This window comes from Chiloscyllium punctatum, chromosome 11 (genome assembly GCF_047496795.1).
Source record: "Chiloscyllium punctatum isolate Juve2018m chromosome 11, sChiPun1.3, whole genome shotgun sequence".
Taxonomy (NCBI): Eukaryota; Metazoa; Chordata; class Chondrichthyes; order Orectolobiformes; family Hemiscylliidae; genus Chiloscyllium; species Chiloscyllium punctatum.
The window spans coordinates 53,114,980-53,137,541 of NC_092749.1; the positions used below are offsets into that span (position 1 = coordinate 53,114,980).

The 22,562-nt window shown below is 38.8% G+C and overlaps 1 protein-coding gene across 1 annotated transcript in view; it reads right to left on the bottom strand.

Moving 5' to 3' along the window:
* Window positions 1-22,562, bottom strand: part of rps6kc1 (ribosomal protein S6 kinase polypeptide 1) — a 176,883-nt gene that overhangs the window by 141,333 nt on the left and 12,988 nt on the right. Inside the window, exon 4 of the mRNA XM_072580801.1 lies at window positions 9,571-9,686. Within this exon, the coding sequence (XP_072436902.1) occupies window positions 9,571-9,686 (116 nt within the window). The remainder of the gene's footprint in view (window positions 1-9,570; window positions 9,687-22,562) is intronic.

The window sequence follows — 22,562 nt, forward strand, 5'->3', positions numbered from 1 at the left end:
GCAATCGATCATAATTTTTAGTGAGCTACAAGGTGTCATAGTTAAGGATCCTCTGAGGAGAAGCGATCACATCTTGGTAGAATTACAAATTCAGTTTGAGGGAGAGAAACTCCAGTCCAACTCAAATCTTCTCAATGCTCGCTAGTAACTCCAGTCTCAAACCAGTGTCCTCAATTGAAATGAGGGCAAATACAGGAGGTATGAAGAAGGTGTTGTCTAAAGCAGATGGGGAAAATACATTAAGGGGAAGGTCAGAGTTGAGAGCGTGTTGCTGGAAAAGCACAGCAGGTCAGGCAGCACCCAAGGAGCAGGAAAATAGACGTTTCGGGCATAAGCCCTTCTTCCCTCTACATTTAACCTACTGCGAATCCTCTTGCAAGGATGCCTTCCTTGAAGAAGCTCTCATCCTCCCTCTACTGATTCCTGAAGAAGGGTTGATGCCTGAAACGTCGATTCTCCTGCTCCTTGGATGCTGCCTGACCTGCTGCACTTTTCCAGCAGCACATTTTTCAGCACTGATCTCCAGCATCTGAAGTCCTCACTTTCTCCCTTCATCAGGAGTCTTGATGAAGGACTCTGGCCTGAAATGTTGATTTTTCTGCTCCTCGGGTGCTGGTTGACCTGCTGTGCTTTTCCAGCAACACACTCCCAACTCTGATCTCCAGCTTCTGCGGACCTCACTGTCTCCTAAAGGGAAGGTCTGTGGATGGCAGTGGCAGACATTTAAGCATTACTTCATAACACTCATCAAAAATATATTCTAGTCAAAAAAAGATCTCCAAGAGAAGGATGAATATTACTTGGTTAATAAAAGCTGTCAGGGGAGTATCTAATCAAAAATGAAGGCAGTCAGAGCAGCAAAAACTAGCAGTAAGCCAGAGAACTGGGGAAATTTTTAGGGAAACAAATGGCAACTAAAAAGCTATTTAAAACAAAAAGGAAGAAAATGGATTGTGAAAGCGAATTAGCAAGAAATAGAAAATCAAACAAGAGCCTGTACAGTTATATAAAAAGAAAACAAGCATCTGAAGCACTATTCACAACTCCTCGGATCCTAAAGCAGGCAGTGTCAGAACACAGCAAGACCGAGACAACATCCAGTTTGGGTTGACAAGTGGCAAGTAACATTCATGCCATACAAGTGCCAAGCAACAACCATCTCTAACAAAAAGGGAGAGAACCTAAACATTGCCCATCAACATTCAATGGCGCTCCATCCAAACTGGACTAGCTATATAAATACAGTGGCTACAAGAGCAAGTCAGAGGCACCCTGCGGTGAGTAATTCAGCTGCTGTCACCACGAAGCCTGTCCATCATCTAAAAGGCACAAGTCTGTAACGTGGTGGAACATACCCCAATGGCCTGCAATTCTAACAATGCTCAAGAAGATTGACTTATCAAACAACAGAAGCAAAAGGAAGGACTAACTGAAGATCATATTGCCTGTATTCATGTAAAATTGATGATAGCTAATCATCAGTTCATTTCATTTCTCCTAATTTTAACTTACTCTAAATTCAAAAAGAATTCAGTGAAAATAGAAAGAGATATAAAACAGGTCGCTAATTCCCTATTACCCATTTAACTCTAAATTGCAAAAGTTACAGTATAAAGTAACGATAATGAGGGGCTTGAATTCTAAACATTTAACTGGAATAGTGCTACTATTCGGGGCAAAAATGGAACAGGAGTCCACAGATTGTCTTTGGAAGAATTTTCTAAACCAGTACAAGTCCAGTCCAACAAGAACCAAGGCACCACGACACCTGGTTTTTGGGAACAAGGCACATTAAGTTGATTAAGGGTTGACCAGGGAACATTTAGGGGACAGTGGTCATTGAATTATTAACATTAGAATGGTGGAAAAGGGATAACGATCAATCCAAAGAAAGAATAATAAAGAATAATGAAAAAATATTGAAGGTAGGCAATGGCCTATTGGTATTATCACTAGACTATTAACCCAAAGATCCAGGTAATGTTCTAGCAGCCTGGGTTTTCATCCCACCATGGCAGACAGTGGAATTGGAATGCAATAATAATCTGGAAATGAGTTGAAATGGTGACCATGAAATCTTTGCCTATTGTCAAGGAAAAACCCATCTGGTTCATTAATGTCCATCAGGGACAGAAATCTGCCACCCGTACCTGGTCTGGTCTATGTGTGATTCCAGGCCCACAGCAATGTGGGTGACTTAATTGTCCACTGGACAATTATGGTGGGCAATAAATGCTGGCCCAGCCAGTGATGCCAACATCCCATGAATGAATAAAACAAACTAGAGACAGTCCATTTCAATGAAGCACATATCAAGCTGGGCTGGAACCAAAAAGGTTGGCAGGAAGAGCCACAGCTGAACCATGGGTTACCCTTAAAATAAGGGGCAAGAATTAAGAAGAGAAAAAAAAAGTGTGCTTATGACAGGCATTGTGGAAAATACAATCAAGCTGAATACAAAATGTTTAGAAGGGAAGTGAAAAAGCAAGCAAGGGAAACAATGAAGGAATAGGAGAAAAGACCGACATAACCGAGAATCCCTCAGCACATTTACAGTAATAGGTTGGTAAGACAAGAATGTGAGTCAATTAGAGAGCATAGAAAGGAGATTTCTTGTAGAGGCAGGAAACATGATCACACTATTAAATAAATATCTTACATCTGACTTTATTAAGCCAGCCAAATGTTACTAAGGCCATAGTGACAGAGCAGTAATCTCAGCCATGAAAAGGATTCAAAATTGATAGAGATGAAATAAGCAAATTGCAAAATGCACTGGCCATAATCTTTTCATCTTCCCTAAACTTGGGGGTGGTGCTGGAGAAATGTAAATGTTACAACCTCCAACAAAATAAAAGGGAAAGTCAAGCAATTACAGACCACAGGAAAAATGGAATATAAAACTTGGTATATTTTGCTACAGTTGTACAGGGTATTGATAAGACCACTTCTGGATTACTGGTTATGATCTTGCTCTCCTTATTGAGAGAAGGATACCAATGCATTTGAAGCAGGTCAGAGAAGGTTTGCTTAATTGATTCTTCAGATGATGGGGTTATATTATGAAGAAAGGTTGGGCCTATATCCTTCGGATGCAGTTATTCCTTTAAAGAATAGCAGGTGATCTAGTTGATGTAAGCAAGATCCTGAGGAAACCAGATAGGTTGAAAAGAAGGCTGTCCCTTGTGGAGCAGACTCAAACTGTAGCACACTTTAAAAGGAGTTCTCCTGTCCAACTCTATTTTGATTCAACCCCTGCTCTACCCTTCACTGTTTGATCATGCAGCATTGCCCTTTGATATGAAGGGCACTGCTTGTCACTAGCCACTTGAGTGTTTCTTTTCCTCCTGGTGGTGGAAATTGAATAAAAAATCGTACACCTTGTGTCTTTCACTGTGTCTCACACCTGCACAAAGAAAAAGAAAAGGAGTTCGCCACTCAAGAAAGAATTTTTTTCCCTTTCAATGGGTCCTTGGAACTCTCTTTCCGAGACAGCAGTGGAGGCAGAGTCACTGAATAGTTGGAAGGTAGTGGGGAATAGATTCTTAAATAGAAGGAAGTATGAATTTATCACAGTTGGAATGGAGTATGGAATTGAAGCCACAGTCAGAATAGCAATAATCTGACTTAATGATGGACAGATTCAAGACATCAAATGATGAACAGTGCGACGATGCTGTGGCTTTAAGTGGTTATTTTGTCCTGGTCTTTTTAAAAGACAGAGGTTTTAAGACAGAGGTGTATAACTGCCCACTTGGAGAGCCAGTAAACAGCTTCTGAGGCCTTGTGTTTTTTTTGTAACCTAACAATAGAAGCAGCCTGGCTGAGTGGGGCCAGCACTCAAACCAAGATTTCTAGCTTTTGTGTTTAGCTTTAAAAAAAATTGCTATTGGGGGCTTGAAGTGGAAGCTATTTTTCTCATTATCAATTACAGCCAAAAGCTGGGTGCTCTCTTCTTCAACTGCCAGATTGCATGTAAAACAAAATCGATTTTTCTGAATTTGCATTTTTGCCAAAGGGTGTGTTTACGGATTGTTACTAGATTTGAAAAATTAATTAGTAATACTTACTATACCTATAACTCTGTTAGAAAACATAACGGAGTAAAGTTATTCTAAGTACTTCTTTCCTTTATTGTATTTTAACTATAGTGTTTAAATAAATTAATTCGCTTAATATTGAGTAGTTTGGCTAGTTGCATTGCACCTGGAACACAGTATGTTACATTTGCCTGAAAAGTATGAAAAAGTTAGGGTCTAGACAATCTTCATGGAATATTTTGAGGGGGTCTGGTCTGGTCCATAACAGTCAACAAAGATGCAATCAAACTGGTCTCAAGACATTTTAGCAAATACATGTTTACAAAATAAAACACAGGTTATGTCATCTGCCACTTCACAATGCAGTAACTAGATTGACTGGTACAAAGGTAATGGTCTTCGCTCAACCAGAGGCTTGAGTACAGAATCCCAGCTGCTATCAGTGCGGTACTGAGAGAACATTGCATCGTTGATGTTAAATGGCAGTCCCATCTGACTTCATACACATAAAAGGATTCAATGACATTCTCTGAAGAATACCAGGCAATTCAACAAGGGAGAGATCACAAATGGGATTGCTAAAATCTAATTACTCAATGAGTCCTCATAAACCTTGTTAAAATGAAGCTCCATTTACAGTCTCATAAAAGGAGCAGAGCAGAGAAACAATCTTGGTGCCCTGACATTTATCACTGAAAGTCCACCACCAAAAAACAGATCATCTGGACATTTTACTGATGCTTGTGGGATTATTCAGATCATAAATTGGCTGTCACATTTCCCCTCATTACAACAATGATGAGTTGACCGGTGAAATTCTGTGGGGCAGTGAAAGGGGCTATGTAAATGAAGTCTTCTTTATGAAGTACTGGAATTTAGTCTTGGATTTGTTTTTTTAAATTCACTCACACTCTTTCTCCAATCCCCTAAACAGATAAAACGTACCAGGAATCATCAAGCAGTAAGTACTTACTACTTGTGTCTCTTTCAAACTCCAGCTACCTGGAGGTAAACAATTATGGGGAGTCAGAAAAATAGTAAGGCTTTTAGAATACAGCTGTTAAAATTGTCAGCCATGACAACTTTTAAAAACCTCGTTTTTGGGCAGGCTACTTGAGAACAAGGACAGGAGTTGCCCCCTTAGCCCCTCAAACTGCTCTGTCATTTAATAAGATTGTGGTTACTCTGATCACCGTTCCTGTCTAGTCCTGATAACTTTTCACCATGTTGCCTACCAAGAATTTAACCACCTCTGCCTTCAAAATGTATTCAAAGACTCAGATTCCACCTGCTTTTCAGTCCTGCCCTTCCTGGAGTCAGGTTTGTCACAGCTACAACATCCCCACCCAAAACCCACCAATCCTACTTTGCTGTATTCCACATGCATACACAGCAACCTTAACTTCAATTTTATTTTCCCCCTTTCTCAACTCAAATAATAACTGACTCATGTTGGCTCAGTGGTTAGCACTGCTGCTTCACAGCACCACGGACCCCGGTTCAATTCCAGCCTCAGGCAACCATCTGTGTGGAGTTTGCACATTTTCCCCATGTATGGTGGGTTGCCTCCGGGTGCTCCGGTCTCCTCCCACAATCCAAAGATGTGCAGGTTAGGTGAATTGGCCATGCTAAATTGCCCATAGTGGTCAGGATGTGTAAATAAGGTGCATTAATCAGGGGAAACATAGGCTAGGGAATGGGTCTGGGTGGGTTACTCTTCCGAGTGTTGGAGTGGACTTGTTGGGCCAAATGGCCTGTTTCCACACTGTAGGGATTCTATGACTCTATAATTCTGTCTCTACTCTAGTACCATTAATCACTTCTAGTATCCTGTGCACCTTGATGTTCCTTTTATCCTTGGTTTCTTTGAAGAGAGCTCTTAAAGTCAGAGATGCTGAAGAGTGTAGGGAGTTTAACAATGGAAGGGGAGTGGCCTGTTCTCCCAGTTCAGGTTTACTCGAGTTTGTTTTAGCTGTAGCAGTCACTAGATGTTGGAGTCCAGAAGCGTTTCAATCTTCAGTAATGGATTCCTCTGACTTATTGAAATCCTGGCTGTAAGAATCAGTGTTTGAATTTATCTTTTTGCCAGGGGGGTTGTGTTTACGGGATGCTACTGTATGAGAACAGTTATGGTTACTGCATCAGTTCGGTGACATTTTCCAATAGTTAAGTTATTCTAAATTTATTCTAAATTCCACTCTCTTTTGTTCATGTTTCAATTGTAGTGTTTAACTAAATTCTGTTTAGCTTAAAGCCAAGTGGTTTGACCAGGTGCATCACACACCTGGGAATACCCACTTCACATCTATCTTTAAAATAAGGAAAAAAGTTAGGGTCTTGGCTATCTTCGTAAAATATTTTGAGGGGTTCTGGCCTGTCTTACATAATCTCCTGTCTTCCACATTCCTGCCAAAGTAATTTAATCCCTTCTTAACAACACTAGCAAATCACAAGGAAATTTGTCCCAGCTCTGTATAGTGGAGGAGTTTTTGAGCACTCAGCAGAGCCACAGGATACATTTCACTTAAAATCGCTTGAAATAGCCACTGGGAAATTAATGACATTTCCAGTAGATTTCTACCAATAATCAGGAGGACTTGTGTTAAACACTGTGGAATCAGTCAACACTCACAGTTGCAACTTCATTATGGAGGGAAACTGATTACTAAAAATGCTGTGACAGGGTAGCCTAGTGTTAGTGTTCCTGCGAACAGTAATCAAAAAGGACTGGACTAATACTCCAGAGAGAAGTTCAATTCCCACCAAAGCATCGAGTGACATTTAAAATTAACTTAAGTAAATTTGAACTAAAATATTAGACTTAATAATAAATAATGGCCATCAAACTGTCAGATCCTTCTGAAAATACTAATGCTCAGGCAACTTGTGATCTTTATATGCTCCAGTCACACCAACTGCCCTCTGAAGTGACTCGGCAAACCACTTGGTTCTACTAAACTGCCAAAGAAATGTGAAAAAGGACAATCTGGGCACAAGAAATGACAAGCACACAAACTGCTCAGATAACCTTACAAAGTCCTTTCTAACAGCTGGATTTACACCATAATTGGAAGAACTGTCCCACAAACTAGTCAAGCAACAGCATAACACAGTCAGTAATACTCATTTGAAGCTTACCTTACAGAGAAAGTCTCAGACTCTTCCCTCATCTTCTCTGGATACATCCTGACCCATCAGCAGGACAGAGGGACCAAAGATATGGGGCAGTGGTATACAGTCAGCAGGGAGTGGCCATCTTATCACACTGACTCTGCATCCTACAAGTTCTTGTCGCTGCAGGTCAAACATGGTCAAGGAAACGTCCTGCTGAATACCACCTACTTCCTTTAGCTGATGAATCAGTGCTTCTCCTTGTTGAACAGCACATACAAGAATCGTTCAGGGTAGTAGGAACACAGAGGTAGTCAGGCAGGATGGGATTGAATTTCCCAACGTCCATTACCCAGTACCACTACTGAACTGAAGGGTGGACATGACAGCGCGGGCCTGTGACAGGTGACAAGATAATCAACAAGACGGAAACTTCTACTTGACTTTTCCCTTGTAAAAGTTCTTTGGCGCCAACAACGCACAGCAAGTTGTAGTGAACAGGTCTTAAGAAATGCATTGGGATATTGCCCACAGCCATTGCTGTATCCAATTGCCAAACAAACAATGGCATCCACAATGTTAAGGAGCTTGAGAGAAGATCTAGTTGAATCACTTTTGGCTGATGATACTTGCTAACAGTTCACTTTATCTCTTGTATGAAAGTGTTGGGCTCAAGTACAATTGAGGTTGAGGATCTGAGTACAAGAATTTCCTTTGATCTGTTAGTTGTGAGAGTACACTGAACACTAAAAGCCTGTTACTTTAGTTGATTAGCATGCAGAGTGCCCTTTGTGGTGTAGCAACATGACTAAATTCATACCTCATTACACACAAATTAAATCGAGCAATAACATTGAAATTATTACTTGACAAACCTCTTTAAAAGCATCCACAGTCTCTTCAAGTTAAACAGACCACAACTTCAACATTCACCTCTGAACAAGGAGGTTTTAAAGGGCTCTTAAATGTGAAGCATCGCAGCATGCAGCACTAAAACATTTTCCTAATATCATATCCAAACCAAAACATCCACAAGATTAAAGGATATTTAACTGTAATGCTTTTCACAAAATTAATGTATCATAAGATTAGAACTAAACACGGTTATCAATTAATCAAATGATTACAATTCAGTGTTCAACATGAAATTGAAATTAAGTCACACCAACCCGTAATATACAGCCCATCGGAACTAGAACTCTCAGCTGTACACTTGTCTTGCAGCTTTCAGTCACTTCCTGTCAGTCACATTTCTCTTCCTCACTTAAACACCGTTTCAAATATGAAAATTCCTCCACTATAATGCAATAGATTATGAAGCAGAGCCAAATTTACCCCACATATATCTTTAAGAAACAAGTTTAACTGTTCTTTCACTACTGGGACCTTATTTATCAACCAGCTGAAGTGGCTACACCTTTAACCAGATCATACCCTCTCCTTCCCGTACTATAAAATAGATTGGGATAAGATCAACCAAAGGCAATTTCTAAATGTAAATTTTTGAATACTCCTGCGATTTTTAAAATGAAAAAGAAATTTTCAAAACAGACTTAGAACGTGTACAAAAGCAAAAACAGACATTCTTGGTCTACCATATATGAACAGTAACCTCAAGGGTTAGAAGTTAAAAGACAGATTAGTAACACTCTCTCATAAACACTGCCAAGTTGAGTGGCAATAGTCATATAGGCACACATACTATTCAGAATACAATTACAGCACTGCTGTTATCTGCATACAAATCCGAACACAGAAAGAACATTTGTAATATAATGTCTGCAGCATCCAGCTACCTCACTCTTCAGATAGAACTATTTCAAGATTGCTTCATCTCAAAATGCTAATTGCCTTCAAAATGGCTGGTCTTTAGATTAGATTACTTACAGTGTGGAAACAGGCCCTTCAGCCCAACAAGTCCACACCGACCCATCGAAGCACAACCCACCCATACCCCTAACCTAACACTACGGGCAATTTAGCATGGCCAATTCACCTGACCTGCATATCTTTGGACTGTGGGAGGAAACCGGAGCACCAGCAGGAAACCCACACAGACAAGGGGAGAACGTGCAAACTCCACACAGTCAGTCGCCTGAGGCGGGAATTGAACCCGGGTCTCTGGCACTGTGAGGCCCAACATTAGTCCCAACGTTAAGTAAAAAGAACACTTTTCTGACTCCAAGCTACCCAAAAAAAAAGTTACAGCATTCCTCCCCTAGATCGGATAGAAAATTGGCTATCAGTAAGAGCAGTTTCTGCACCCCCTCGTTTCCAGCCCGTTTCTTAGCTCAAAGCTTCCTGCTTTGAGTTCAGCAAAAAGATAAAAACCTCCTGTATTGTTCATTTTTTAATTGCTTATAGTTTGTAAAACTGAACAAATTACTTTTCTGAAAACAGAGCGTATAACGGAACATACCTTAAAGAATTCTTCAAGCTGTTTACTATTGTACAAGGCTGGAATATTAGCAGAGAACTGCAGGAGATCTTCAGCACACTGCCTTCTCTCCTCAATCACTGTCTCATCGAAACGACCTGCAACCAAATACAAAAGTTACTTTTTTCTCTAATTTTATTTTGCAAATTTGATAGACTAGCTGTATTTTAGAAAACAAATCAATTGAAAATTTATGTCATAAAGTCAGTACACACTTAACGAACACTTATTCTCAAGTGCAAACATGAGTGAAATTATTCAAATTCATCTAAGTGTATTGCAGTCACAGGTCTTGCGGTTTTGACAAAAATAAAATAGGAAGAGCTGGAAAAATTCAATAGGTCAGGCAGAACCAAAGAGTCATCAGACTCTGTTTCTCTGTCCAAAAAGTCTGTCAGACCTGCTGAGTTTGTCCAGCATTTGGTTTTTGTTCGAAATTGCCAGCATCTGCGCTATTTCACTTTTTTCTTTCTGTGCCGTAGTCCAATCACCACAAACATAAAAATAGCAATGATGGAATTTAACCAAACAGCATATCATCCAAGGGATACTGCCTCCATATTGGCCTCGACAACACTGCCCATGCTCAATAAAAAAAGTGAAAGTCACCGTAATCCCAGAGGACCACAGGGCTGTTCTCTCATTAGAGTTCAACCCAAGGCTCACCCCTCCTCAAGGCTGAACCTTGGTGATCTGATCTTGTACAGTAATTGAATGTTGCCGACATTACTCTCCATTGCAAACCAACCTCCTAAGCAACTGATCTAACTGACCCCACTGGCATACCAACTAATAATAATCCTATTGCTGCCCTGGGTTGCAAGCTGTGGATAACATACAACAAATCAGAACACAGGTTCTCTCTCCCTATTCCTTGGAACTGGGTCTTGGCCAGATTAGAGAATTTGCCAAACCACAGGACATCACATGTCATGGACAGCTCTGGAATTTTTTAAAGACCATTCATTTGTCTCCCCTTTCCTGCTATCCTGAAGAAGCTGATTCATACAAAGACATTTTCCTTGTTCCAAAATCAACTGGTACATAAATTCAGATCTGTACTTAGGCTTAAGGGACCATGACTGCAAGGTTGAATCAGCAGTTAAAATGCTGGAGAAACCTCTTTGCTGCACTGTGTAGTGCATCTTCTTCAGAAAACAGAGTTATTACGGATGCCCAACGCAGAGGGCCAGAATAAGGAGGTATAGCCTGTACTTCTTTTGCATAATTATTATCAATCTTTTTTTCAAAAAACATTGTACAATGTATTGCATTATTTATTTTCTTCAAACATTGCACATCAAGCCCTACAAAAAAACCTTAAACAGATTTCTTTGCAAAGTGGTAAATGGGAGAACTCTGAAATTAATCTTTGTAGGAATACATACAACGCCATTATTGGTTACTGAAGCAAAAAAAAAATGGAATTTTGGTTCCATATCGTCCAGAGCATGGTTCCCCCACCATCCCCTTCCTCCAGCTCCAGAGAGCAATGTAGAACCTCCCAACACCTTTTTGAAATCAGTAGGTTGGCTTTCAAATGGGCCTCAAGTTAAAGCACAACCAACAATTGAACAGAAAATAGGAAGACCAATATATAGACAAAAATTTCACAAATTATTACTCAATTCTTCACACCAATTACAAACAAAGTAAATACAGACCCTGTTGTAATGATGATTTTAAAATGTATTCCAGGGTGGCTGTGTGAAAATCACATCAATTTCTTTGTGAATATTCTACATCCTTTAGAAAAGCTCTGCACCATTTTAAAATTAAGTTATTCAGAGTTTCATTTATGGGTCCATAACTGATTATCCTCAAGGTGGACTTGGGAGATGGTTACTTCATCAGGGAATCAGGGATATAGTGACCGGATGAAAAAGTGATGGCGAAGCAGAAGATCAGTCATAAACCAATGAAGAGCAAAGCAGGTAGCAAAACATATGGGACTACTTGTATTTAAGCCTCACAGTAAATTATTTCATTCATGTCCAGTACATGGTCACAAGATTAATATTTCTTTTGCAGTCTTGCACTAATTCAACAGAATTTCTTTTTAAAGTCTATGTGCTACCTTGTTCCACAAAGAGGATCCTTCCTAAACTAACACTATTTGTTAGTATCCTCCAGTTTCAGGAAGTTATTCAAGTGTTTTATTCAACCTTTCATGGTTGGAAGTTGGAAAAAAGGAGCTAGACTGAAGTGCAACGTCATGCCAGAAAACAAAAATGTTTTAATTTAATTTTGATACATTTCCATTGTAGTTCTAGAAGGTTCTGCCAACTATCTGGTTTTGTTTTTGTTACAATGCCCTTCCAGGGAATGTTTAACTAGATTAAAAAAAAAGTTTGGTTTAAAAAAAAGGAGGGGAAAATTGGCCGTTTTCCCAACAGGAAGACCAGAATGTCTTGCCACCTGGGTCCACAGGCTTGGGACAATCAGGATCCAAGGGGGCAACTGCCGAAAGACAGTCCCCTGTACTTCCTTATGTTACATCACGGCAGTGAACCCTTCTGCTAATTAAACCAAAACACACAGAAAAGCTCACCTCGCCTTAGAATCTGTTAAAGTATGAGTGACAGAGAACACCCCCAATTCTACTATTTAAAGAAAAATATCAACTTTATTCTTTAACTCTAAAAGTGGACCTTAAACAACAACTATTTACAACTCTAAGCCTCCTTTATCTTAAAAGGTCCATTCTCTCCTTCCAACTCTATAACAATAGACTGATCCAATGAAAACCCTTATTAAAATTACATCAACTTAATTTTGAAAACCAGACAGCAACTGTCATCATCAATGTCTGTCTTCTTTCAGCTGAAGATCTCCCTGGGCCATCTTCGATCTTTTGCTGATGTTTCACATGAGAAAGGTATGTTTGATAGAGATGGTTTGGCTGGCCTTTACACCTGACAATGGCAGTTGGCACTTTCTCTCTGGCTAAGTCTCCAAATGCTGGCTTCTTTTCTACCCCAAACATTGGATCATCTCATTGGTTCGATGTTGTCATTACAGTAAAATTCAAATTTGGTTGGGTTTTTAGTATCCTGGGGAGTACTTTAAACTGGGTGGTTAAATTCAAACTGTTGGGAAGACATAGCAACCAAAAGTCAGGTATTTGTTTCACAGCCAAATGTTACATATTTTCAATTTTCCAGTGCACTCAGATGGCTAGTCAGTCACATGACATGTGCCTGCAAGCTCTCCATGCAAAACAGCCTTCACTCTCTCTTACAGGTACAGTACATGCCTTCAACTTCATAACACTTGGACACCAGCCCTCCCTATGACCCTTGCCCTGCAATCCACACCCTCCTTAAATAAAAAGAAGAGACTAATGCACTCGCCAGTGCTGGTCATCATGGATGACAGCCTGGACCTCCGGCAATGCTCTCCAACCAGAAACCAGGTGGTTTAAATGGGTTTTCACAACTAACAAGTCCTTTCTACAAAACCGAATCTCAAGGCAAAAGGCTCAAATGTTTATGCTTGAATAGATGTGTGGCACAAATCACAGAATGCCCCAACCAGATGAAGGAGGAATTGTTTGACTGCTTAAATCCTGTTTGCACTCGGAACAGACTTTTGCCCTAAAAGCATTTAGAAGCTATGGCTAATTATGACCTGGTAATGCAGATATTGGTTAGATAATGCATGACTGGCTACTAAGCACGTGAAATCCAAAAAGGCAATGCAGCCAAAGTCAGATGAAGTCAATGAAAATGAAATCTCTACTGTTAAAAACAAAAATCAATAGAGAAATAAGCTATTGAGGTAGGATCTGGAATCAAAATTACGATTTCAATTATGCCATACAGCTCCTTTCAACAGATGCAGTACTGCATTTGCTTTACAATGCTAGAGTTTTAAAAGGGGAGAGAATTAGTCACAACTGATTCTGTGCTATTCACAACATGGCCCTTAAAACATAGTCTCCATCCAGTTACTACATTTGACCCAAATGTGCAGACCTCAAAACTGGAGATATAAAAATTTGGTCACAAACAGCATTTGCTAAACATTAACATTACCCTTAAAGTGTCATTTTCATTCCAAGGCACATTATATATGGAGCTTTATAAAAATAAATACATACATTGCAATGTACAAGTCAAATCGACAGATGACAACCCTGTTTTTCTGGCCCAAAAAACCATTTGGATGTACCTGGTATATAAGCCAAACACACATTCCAATATTGACCAATCTTTTATTTGCATTAGTAATTAACCTCACCCTGCAAATGCATATCTGACTTTAGAACTGGATATAAAGGATCAAACAGGTGACATGGGTTTGGTTGTGAAGATGTGCAGAAGTTTAAGGTACATCCGCTTTTTGCGATCAGGTGTTGATGACACTTCAAAAATAAGAGACACCCAAATCGACATCAGAAATTCACTTTCATATTTAAATGCATTACTTGATTCCCAAATTTTTTTTGGAGGGTGGGGGGGGGGGGGGGGGGGGGGGAAGAGACGCTTTTTCAAAGATTAATTTGATTAATTATTGTCATATGTACAAGATACAGTGAAAAGTATTGTTTTGTGTGCTTTGCAGGCAAATCATACCTTACATAATTACATCGGGTAAAAGAACAGAACATATCGTAGAATTGTACAGAATTTGAGCGACTTCTAAATCATGTACAGTAATAAAGGGTAATAACTGCGGCACCTTTAAAAACTGACTAAATTATACTGAGATTTGATGTATTGTCAGATGCTGGTTAATGGTAACTCAGACATACCAACTACACAGTCCAGTACGTCTCTATCAAGTCACTTGTCAATCCTCTTCTCTCTAACAAAAACAGCCTCAAGTCCCTCAGCCTTTCCTCATAAGACCCGAAACAACACACTGAACTCAGCACTGCAGCTTTTGAATACGGTTCTCTCAAATGTATGGAGATGATGTACGATACCAACAAAAGAAGGGTGAATCTGCAAGCAATAGAGATTTATCCTTTGAGTGGTAAGCATTAGTGAGAGATTACAAAAGAGAAAATATTATGTGAAAAACTCTAGTGCTCATCTTTACATTGTTATTTAGAATACTTTCACCTAGAAGATTTTATCTTGACTTAAATTTATTTTCTCAAAATTTAGAACTCAAACAATTTGCAGCTATTTAAAAATCTTGAATTAAATGAAAATGATAGACAGTAAATGAAACAAGTGTTCAAGTGGTACACCTTACATAATTGTCTCAGCACAAAAATATTTTTATTTTAATGAATATACCAGTGTCCAGAAGCACAAAGGACTCATTTATTCCATCAGCTTATTTTTGACCATAATCATCTCATTGACCCGACAAAATAAGCTTGAGACCAAGCAAATAGATATTGATTTTTGTATCTTAAAAGATCTGCATTCATTACAGGAAAGCTGATGGGAGGAGTAAATGATGACCTTGTATAAAGTAGCTTATGCCATTTTGTTACTGGCCAAAACATTTGTTGCAATTTTCACATACCAGACTAGTCAGCAAGAAAACAGAACAGATTGCAAGGAAGCTGTAACTAAAGAAGGGATGAGGCAAATAAAACAGAAGCAGCTGAAACATAAAGAATAGAAGAAATAAATGTTAAGAGATAAATAGTCATTAAAAGAGAATAGCACTGACCGTAAAGTAACCCAGATCCAACTAAAGATTTGATTTAAAGCAGAAGAAAGTTAGTCACAAGAAATTAGTGTTCAGTTCACTTACAGCTTTTCTCAGACATTTTTTTTAAGATCCACTCTGAAGATGTGGGCATCACTAGTAAAGTGGGCATTTATGATCCATCTTTGTCAGTGACCTGGCCAGTAATTACAGTAATGTTTGATTACACATTGTACTTTTATGTCATCTCAGGAATAAACTAAATAATTCATGGAAGCTGAAATAAATGAAAGTATGAGTGATCACATACTGGGATTCTAGATGCATGACTGATCTTGGCTGAATAGATCGCTGGCCGCCATTAATTACAGAGCGAAACAGACACTAAAAATGTTCCTTGGCAGACTGTCTTCAAAGAAATGACAATTCTCAAGCAATGACAAGCTCTGAATGATGACCTTAACACCACCTCCCAACTAATCTTGTTATTCTGAAAAAAAAAGGATATAGCAGCGTAATCAAGTTTCGAGAACGGCTTTTCCAATGTTATGTTGAGTACAAATAAGCAAAGCAGCCTGTCTGCCTCATGCGAGCAACAGCAACATAACAATGCCTCATTACAGATACCAAATGGACCACTCCCTTAATCCTGAAGCTGTGTAAAAATGAAATAATCAATCATAGGACAGACCAAGAAATGGAGATATTAGAATGGAGGCAGAAACAAGAAGTTAAAAGCCCAATGATCACAAGGCAAAGCAGGAATATCAAGATGTAAGAGATCTTGGTAGCTAGAATAAAGCCACCATAAGACAAAATTAAAAATGAATGCCAAAGAATTGAATATTTCTTATAATTTTTATTCCTGTCTTTTCTCTTGTAAATATATAGATTAATTGCTGACATGTCAGAAGTCCTGTGACATCTCATTGTTGCCATCTTTCATGCAAGAGTTCAAAACAAATGTCAGCCAGTTATTGGACCATAACAGACACAATCAAGCTGAATTCAATCAATCAACACAAATACACATATTTCACCACTCACCGAATAATAAAAAAAAAGGATGGGGATACTGACTTCATTTCCATTAGATGAACTGGAAACTCCAGGGGCAACTGGTGTCCTCATACTCTCAGGGTTAAAACCAAGATCAGCCGATACAGAGTAGACTGGAGGAGCCTGTAATCCTTCTTATTAAATATATAGGTCAGCTCCTCGATGACTTAACCAACTGAACCATCAGAAGCTCATAAGGCTTTCTCAGTTTCCTAACTCCATCATTGTACTAAATATTTAGCGATTCTCCGACAGCTGTATTTTTACATCCACATAAACACAGAAAGGGTGATCCTGGATGATTTTCTTTTCAGAAGATAAAATTTAAAAGACTTCAGGTATTCGGATCTATGATAATTTATTTTTCGTTATATCCACTGGAACTCCTGCTGAGCCCCAGAAACAGCTGTAAACCAAGAAGTGGAAAAGAGGGAGGAATTCAATAAAAACACCACCAGATAAGTAAGATTGTTGGAGCTGTGGGTGACAAGTCGCAGAATCCTGATGACCTTCATCTTAGATATCAAATGAAGTGACGAATGAAATATTTGATATACTAGTTTTAAATTTCCCAAACTCCCTAGATTCAGAGAAAATTCCATAAGATGGTAAAAAAAAATGTGAATGTAACTCCTTTATTCAAAAATCAAAGCTCACAGAAAGCAGGAAACTGCAAGCCAATTAACTTAACATCTTCCCTGTGACAGATGTTAAAGTTATTATTAAAAGACATTATACAAGTTTTTAGAAGAATTAATTGGCAAAGTGAACATGGTTTTATGGAAGTGACATCATGTTTAACCAATTCTTTGGAACTCTCTGAAGAAATAACTTGTACTCTACTTGGACTCCAAGAAGGCATTTGCCAAGGTGTCAGATTCAAAGCTATAATTCAAAGCCTTTGGTCAGTTCAACAAACAATGTAGGGATCCTTGCTCGGTTTGCAGCACTTTGCTTGAACTTGATCACATTGACTGTTTCTCATCAGCACCAATGCCAAACTGGGATTCTGCATACAGAGTCTGTAAGGTGAGTGCTGAAAATGTGTTGTTGGAAAAGCACAGCAGGTCAGGCAGCATCCAAGGAGCAGTAGAATCGACGTTTCGGGCCTGAGCCCTTCTTCAGGAAGTTCCTGAAGAAGGGCTCATGCCCATAACATCGATTCTCCTGCTCCTTGGATGCTGCCTGATCTGCTGTGCTTTTCCAGCAACACATTTTCAGCTCTGATCTCCAGCATCTGCCATCCTCACTTTCTTCTGCAAGGTGAGTGACAATCCTCTGGAGAATTACCATTGCATGAATTTGTCCCCACTGTGGAGAAAAGTAAAATACTTTGATCACTATCACAACTGACGTGTTTCCTTTCCACTTGTACAAATTCAAGACAGAAGATAACCTTGTTAATCTTAGAAGGCTCAGGCCTCCCTCAAACACAGACCCTCAGCAGGAACACCAATCCTCCACAATCACTTAGTACACTTCTCAACTCAAGTCAAAAGTTTGCGAACCTGGAATGTTCCTTTCCAACTACATCATTTTAAACGTAACCGGCAGGCAAGTCTAGCACTCAGCAGAATCAACCATCAACTTTGGAGCTGGTCTCAAAAAGATCCAAGTCTACAAGGTTGTGGTTCTTGCATTACATCTCCGGTGCTCCGGTTTCCTCCCACAGTCCAAAGATGTGCAGGTCAGGTGAATTGGCCATGCTAAATTGCCCATAGTGTTAGGTAAGGGGTAGATGTAGGGGTATGGGTGGGTTGCGCTTCGGCGGGGCGGTGTGGACTTGTTGGGCTGAAGGGCCTGTTTCCACACTGTAAGTAATCTAATCTAATCTAAAGTAATCTAATCTAATCTAATCTCCAAGGCTGAGTTTTCAGACAATGCATTGCTCCTTTACTATTTAAGATCTAGCTGCAGCATCAAATGCATGGACAAATTCCTGAACTGCAAAGGTCCTGAAATCTGTTGCACATCTGATAACGTTTGGAGTGCAACTCCACTGGGTTGGCCATATGATTGGCATAAAAGGAATCCTACGTACCAATGGAACCATTCTGCCAATGCCACAAGACATCCCAAAATCAGATACAAAATGTTCTGAAAGCCAATTTCAGAGTGTGTAAAGTTGAACCCCACTAAAATGGGAGTAAAACAATCCTTAATCGTCCAAATTGAGAAATCAATCTTGGCATTTGAGGAGAATAGATACAGGTTCCTAAAAGACAAGGCGACTGACTTCACCAATCAATAATGGCTTCGTATTCAATATTTATAATCAGATCTTCAAATTACAATTTGGTTTCGCATCACACATGATTATACCAACACATACAGTGACCAATTTAATCTCCACACTGAAACAGCAGGGGAGACCATCACTGTTCCTCCTAAACCAATCATTCACAATGAAATTGAACATTTAAATGGATTGCAAAAGTCTAGAATGATTTATTTAAAAACTTAGGACAGGCACAGGCTCATGAAAGAATGTCAATTAATATGTTAACGTCTTCTTTGTGTTTTATCGTTGAGATTTGAATTTTGCTATTCAATAATCATCAGAGTCTTTTTCACTTCAGAGTACCAGAACTCTAATACAGTGGTTTGGGGTCAGTATTTCTAACCTCTTTTCTACTTTATTTCTGATTTAAGTAAAAAAGAACAGTTATTTATAGATGTAACACATAGCACCAAATGGAAACACAACAGGAACGGATGTGCAAGTGCACTGAACCCACATTGGCAGCCAGTGTCAGGAAGATGCAAAATCTCTGCAATGATATTAAGGTAACAAAATGACTGCATCCATAGAGGGAACAACCACCCCACTCCCACTGATTAAACTGCCGCAATCTACAATAAAGCAGACCATGAAAATACATAAAATAAAAAAGGAGTTTATTTACAACATATGTTTTTTCTCTCCTATGTGGTTAAGGTTTTGTGCAGTAAACTTCCCACACCACAGGTATCACAGATGGATTGTGTTTGGTCCCCTAATCCCAGGAGTAAAATGTCTAAGACAACATGATTTAAATATATTTCTTAAGTATTTCATTCACAACAATTTAAATTGATTTTTGCCAGAAGAAATCACATTCAATTTTTCAAGTCTTTAAATTCATTGGAAATTCAGAATCTCATTTGCTTAAAATTTTCTGACTGGAGATCTTCAGCACCCACTGAATCATCAGAAACATGTTTAACAGAGGGAACAGTTGGTAATTAATAAGCAGTGTGGAGAAAAGATCCTGCAATTGTTTGAGGACTGCGCAGCATTGCAAGTCCATGTCAAGGCAATTCGTTGGCTCAAATACAGTAACAGCTGACTCTGAGACCTCCATTGCACATGTGCAGGAAATACTCCCCATAGGGTTGCAGCATAAATAAACACAGCCTGATTTATATAACATATTTAAATGCCTCAGCACACGGTAAATAACTTCAAAGTCAATAAAATAAAGTTTAATCATTGTTGTAATATGGGAAACATGTCACAAGATCCCACAAACAGTTACATAATAACGGACAAGGTTATCAACAAACGGCTCAAAATAGCGATGGCATTTAAGGGGTAAATGCTGGGCAGAAAAGGGCAAACACCCTTTCACGACTTCGGAGTGTGAAGAAATCTTGTATAACAGCCCAGAGGGAACATAGGATCTCAATTGATTGACACCGTTGAAAGGTGGCGCATTCAATAGTGCAGCACTGAAATGTCACTTGAAATGCTCTGGACTGAAACTGAACCCATGAGCTTAACATACAAGTGAAAACACAAATGAATAACTTGATTTTAGCCTCTAATAGCAGGAAACTAATGACTAGCCCATTACTCCTCTAGTACCTCTAAAAAAAAATTTAAGTTTATTGTAAATGCTACTGGTATGAAGAAATTGGAAAGGTAGTATAGGTATTATTAAGGTAATAATTCTTTACATTTATTTGAAGGAAGGTAAAGGTGAAGGCCAGGGCAAAATGTATGATGGGCAGTGGAGAAAAGCAAGAGGAGAAACAGTAAAGCCTTTGGCCATCATTCTCCAATCCAGTGTGGTACCAGAGGATTGGGTAACAAGTAACATTGGTCTATACATGTGTCCTTTTTAATAAAATGATACAATCAGCATAACCCCTCAGGCAGAAACATCATTGGAAAACTTTCTGATGAACAAGTGAACCTTCATTTAGAAATGTACAGATCAATCAACGATACTCAGCACAGATTTGTTAGGTGAAGGTCATGACTAACTCAACAAGGTGAATTTATTTCCCCCCCCCCCCCTCAGTGGTAGCAAGTTAATGTATTTAATGTTACCTACATAGGTTTTTGCAAGGCTTTTTGATCAGGCTGACTGGTCACAAAAGTAAAGCCTTTGGGAGCCAAGACAAAACAGCACATCAGTCCAAAATTGAAATCACAGGCAGAAAAAAAAGCCTAGTGGGTATTTATGTGACTGGAAGACTACTTCCAGAAGACCTCCAAAACAGGCAGTATCAGATCCCTTGCTTTTTTATGATACGTATCAATGATTTGTAAGGTGTGCAATTAAGAAGTTTGCAGGTAATACAGAAGTTGACCATGTTGTTGATAAAAGAACAAAAATGCTGTAGAACACAGGAAGTCAATGGACTTCAAGTGGGTACAAGTGGCAGATTAATTTTCATTTAGAAAAAAGTATGAAATAATGCATTTAAAGAAGGCTAACAAGGCAAGAGAATGCATTACAAATTGTTAAATACAGAAGGACACATGAGCATAAGGTCCCTGGACAAATGGCTAGAAATTCCTGGAATCATTCACGCTCTAAAATACATTACTTGTTGTACGAATATCCTACAATAACACTACAATCAATTAGGGACAGAACAAGGGATAAAAGTTGTCTCCTGAACCAAAAAGTCACCCCCTTTAACACGATCAATTTTATCAGCTAAGAAAAAGGGCTTCCTCACCACACTCCCTTTCATGGAGATCAAATTGGTTCTGACCCAGAACCATATAACCTTTCATCACCAACACTATCTTCCTTTTCACTTTACCCCGCACATTCCTTCTCCTGAGAGATATACCTAGTCTAATCATTTCTTTCATTACTTCTTCTCCTCCATCCTCCTTTTGATCCCCATCTCTTCCTGGGTTTTTCTCTGGCATCTATTCTGACCAAATATTTAATTTCCATCATTTGATTTTAATATCAGAGGTGTTCACAGATTGAACTAACTTGTGAAAAAAAGGACAAATACGAACTCAAAATATCTGCAATCACCTGACCAGATTGAACCAAGCTCATGAAATCATCAGTTATCACAAATTATTCTGGGCCAAAATTACCATTGTTTTAAACAGGCACCAAAACACAGAATGACATCTTATGATTGATTCACACTTTTACAGATATTACACATTACAGCAGAAGTCACCTTCAAATTATCCAGCTTGAAAACAAAAGACAATAGAATCCAAATTACACAATGCTATACTTCAACAGCTGCTTTTGAACACCAAAGAGATAAGGAAAATGAATATATAAGTTAGAATTGGAATCAGAGTGCCTGGTGACAAAGCAACTTGGAAAAACAACAAATTCAGTGAGAACTCAATGATATCTGCACAGACAACAGCCCAACTTCCTTTCAGGCAATATATGTAGGTTTGTGCTGGTACATGATGCTGCACTGTCATCGTTTTGGGGGTAGAAGACAATAAAATTCCTCTTTCTTTCACCCAAAAAAAATTGCCATTTGGTTTCTTCCTTTTGATATAATTAATTGCATTCTAATTGAATGGTGTTAGCTGCATATTAACAAAGAAATATTCGTTCTGACTGACTGAGGGGATGGTTTTAAAACATGGAAGCTGATATTACTCCTTGCCTAGTCTTTTCTTTAACCACTTCCTAACTCATCCCCCCATCCCCTCTATTGCCCAGTCCCTTTTTTTTTTGCTAACTCCTCAACCTTAACATTGAAATTGGCATCAACGCCCCATACACAACCTAAGTGATGCAACTAGATTTCTGAACAGGAGATTTTAAAATGTAACTGAATGTCCAAAAGACATTTAAAAAAACAATCCGGTTGTTTGTGTCATAAAGTGAAGCCATTCATTTTTAAGACTCTAAAATAGTGTTTCTAAAAGGAGAAAGTAAACTCATAACTGAATATGTTGGGTCTCCGTATAAACTCTCACTGTAAAAGATGGCAGCGTTACCAAATAATTGATAAGTAGAGTAAGAATAATAAAGTGCTTAACGCACATTTGTAATGTGTAACAGAAATGTATTTCTTCTTGACCAAAGTAG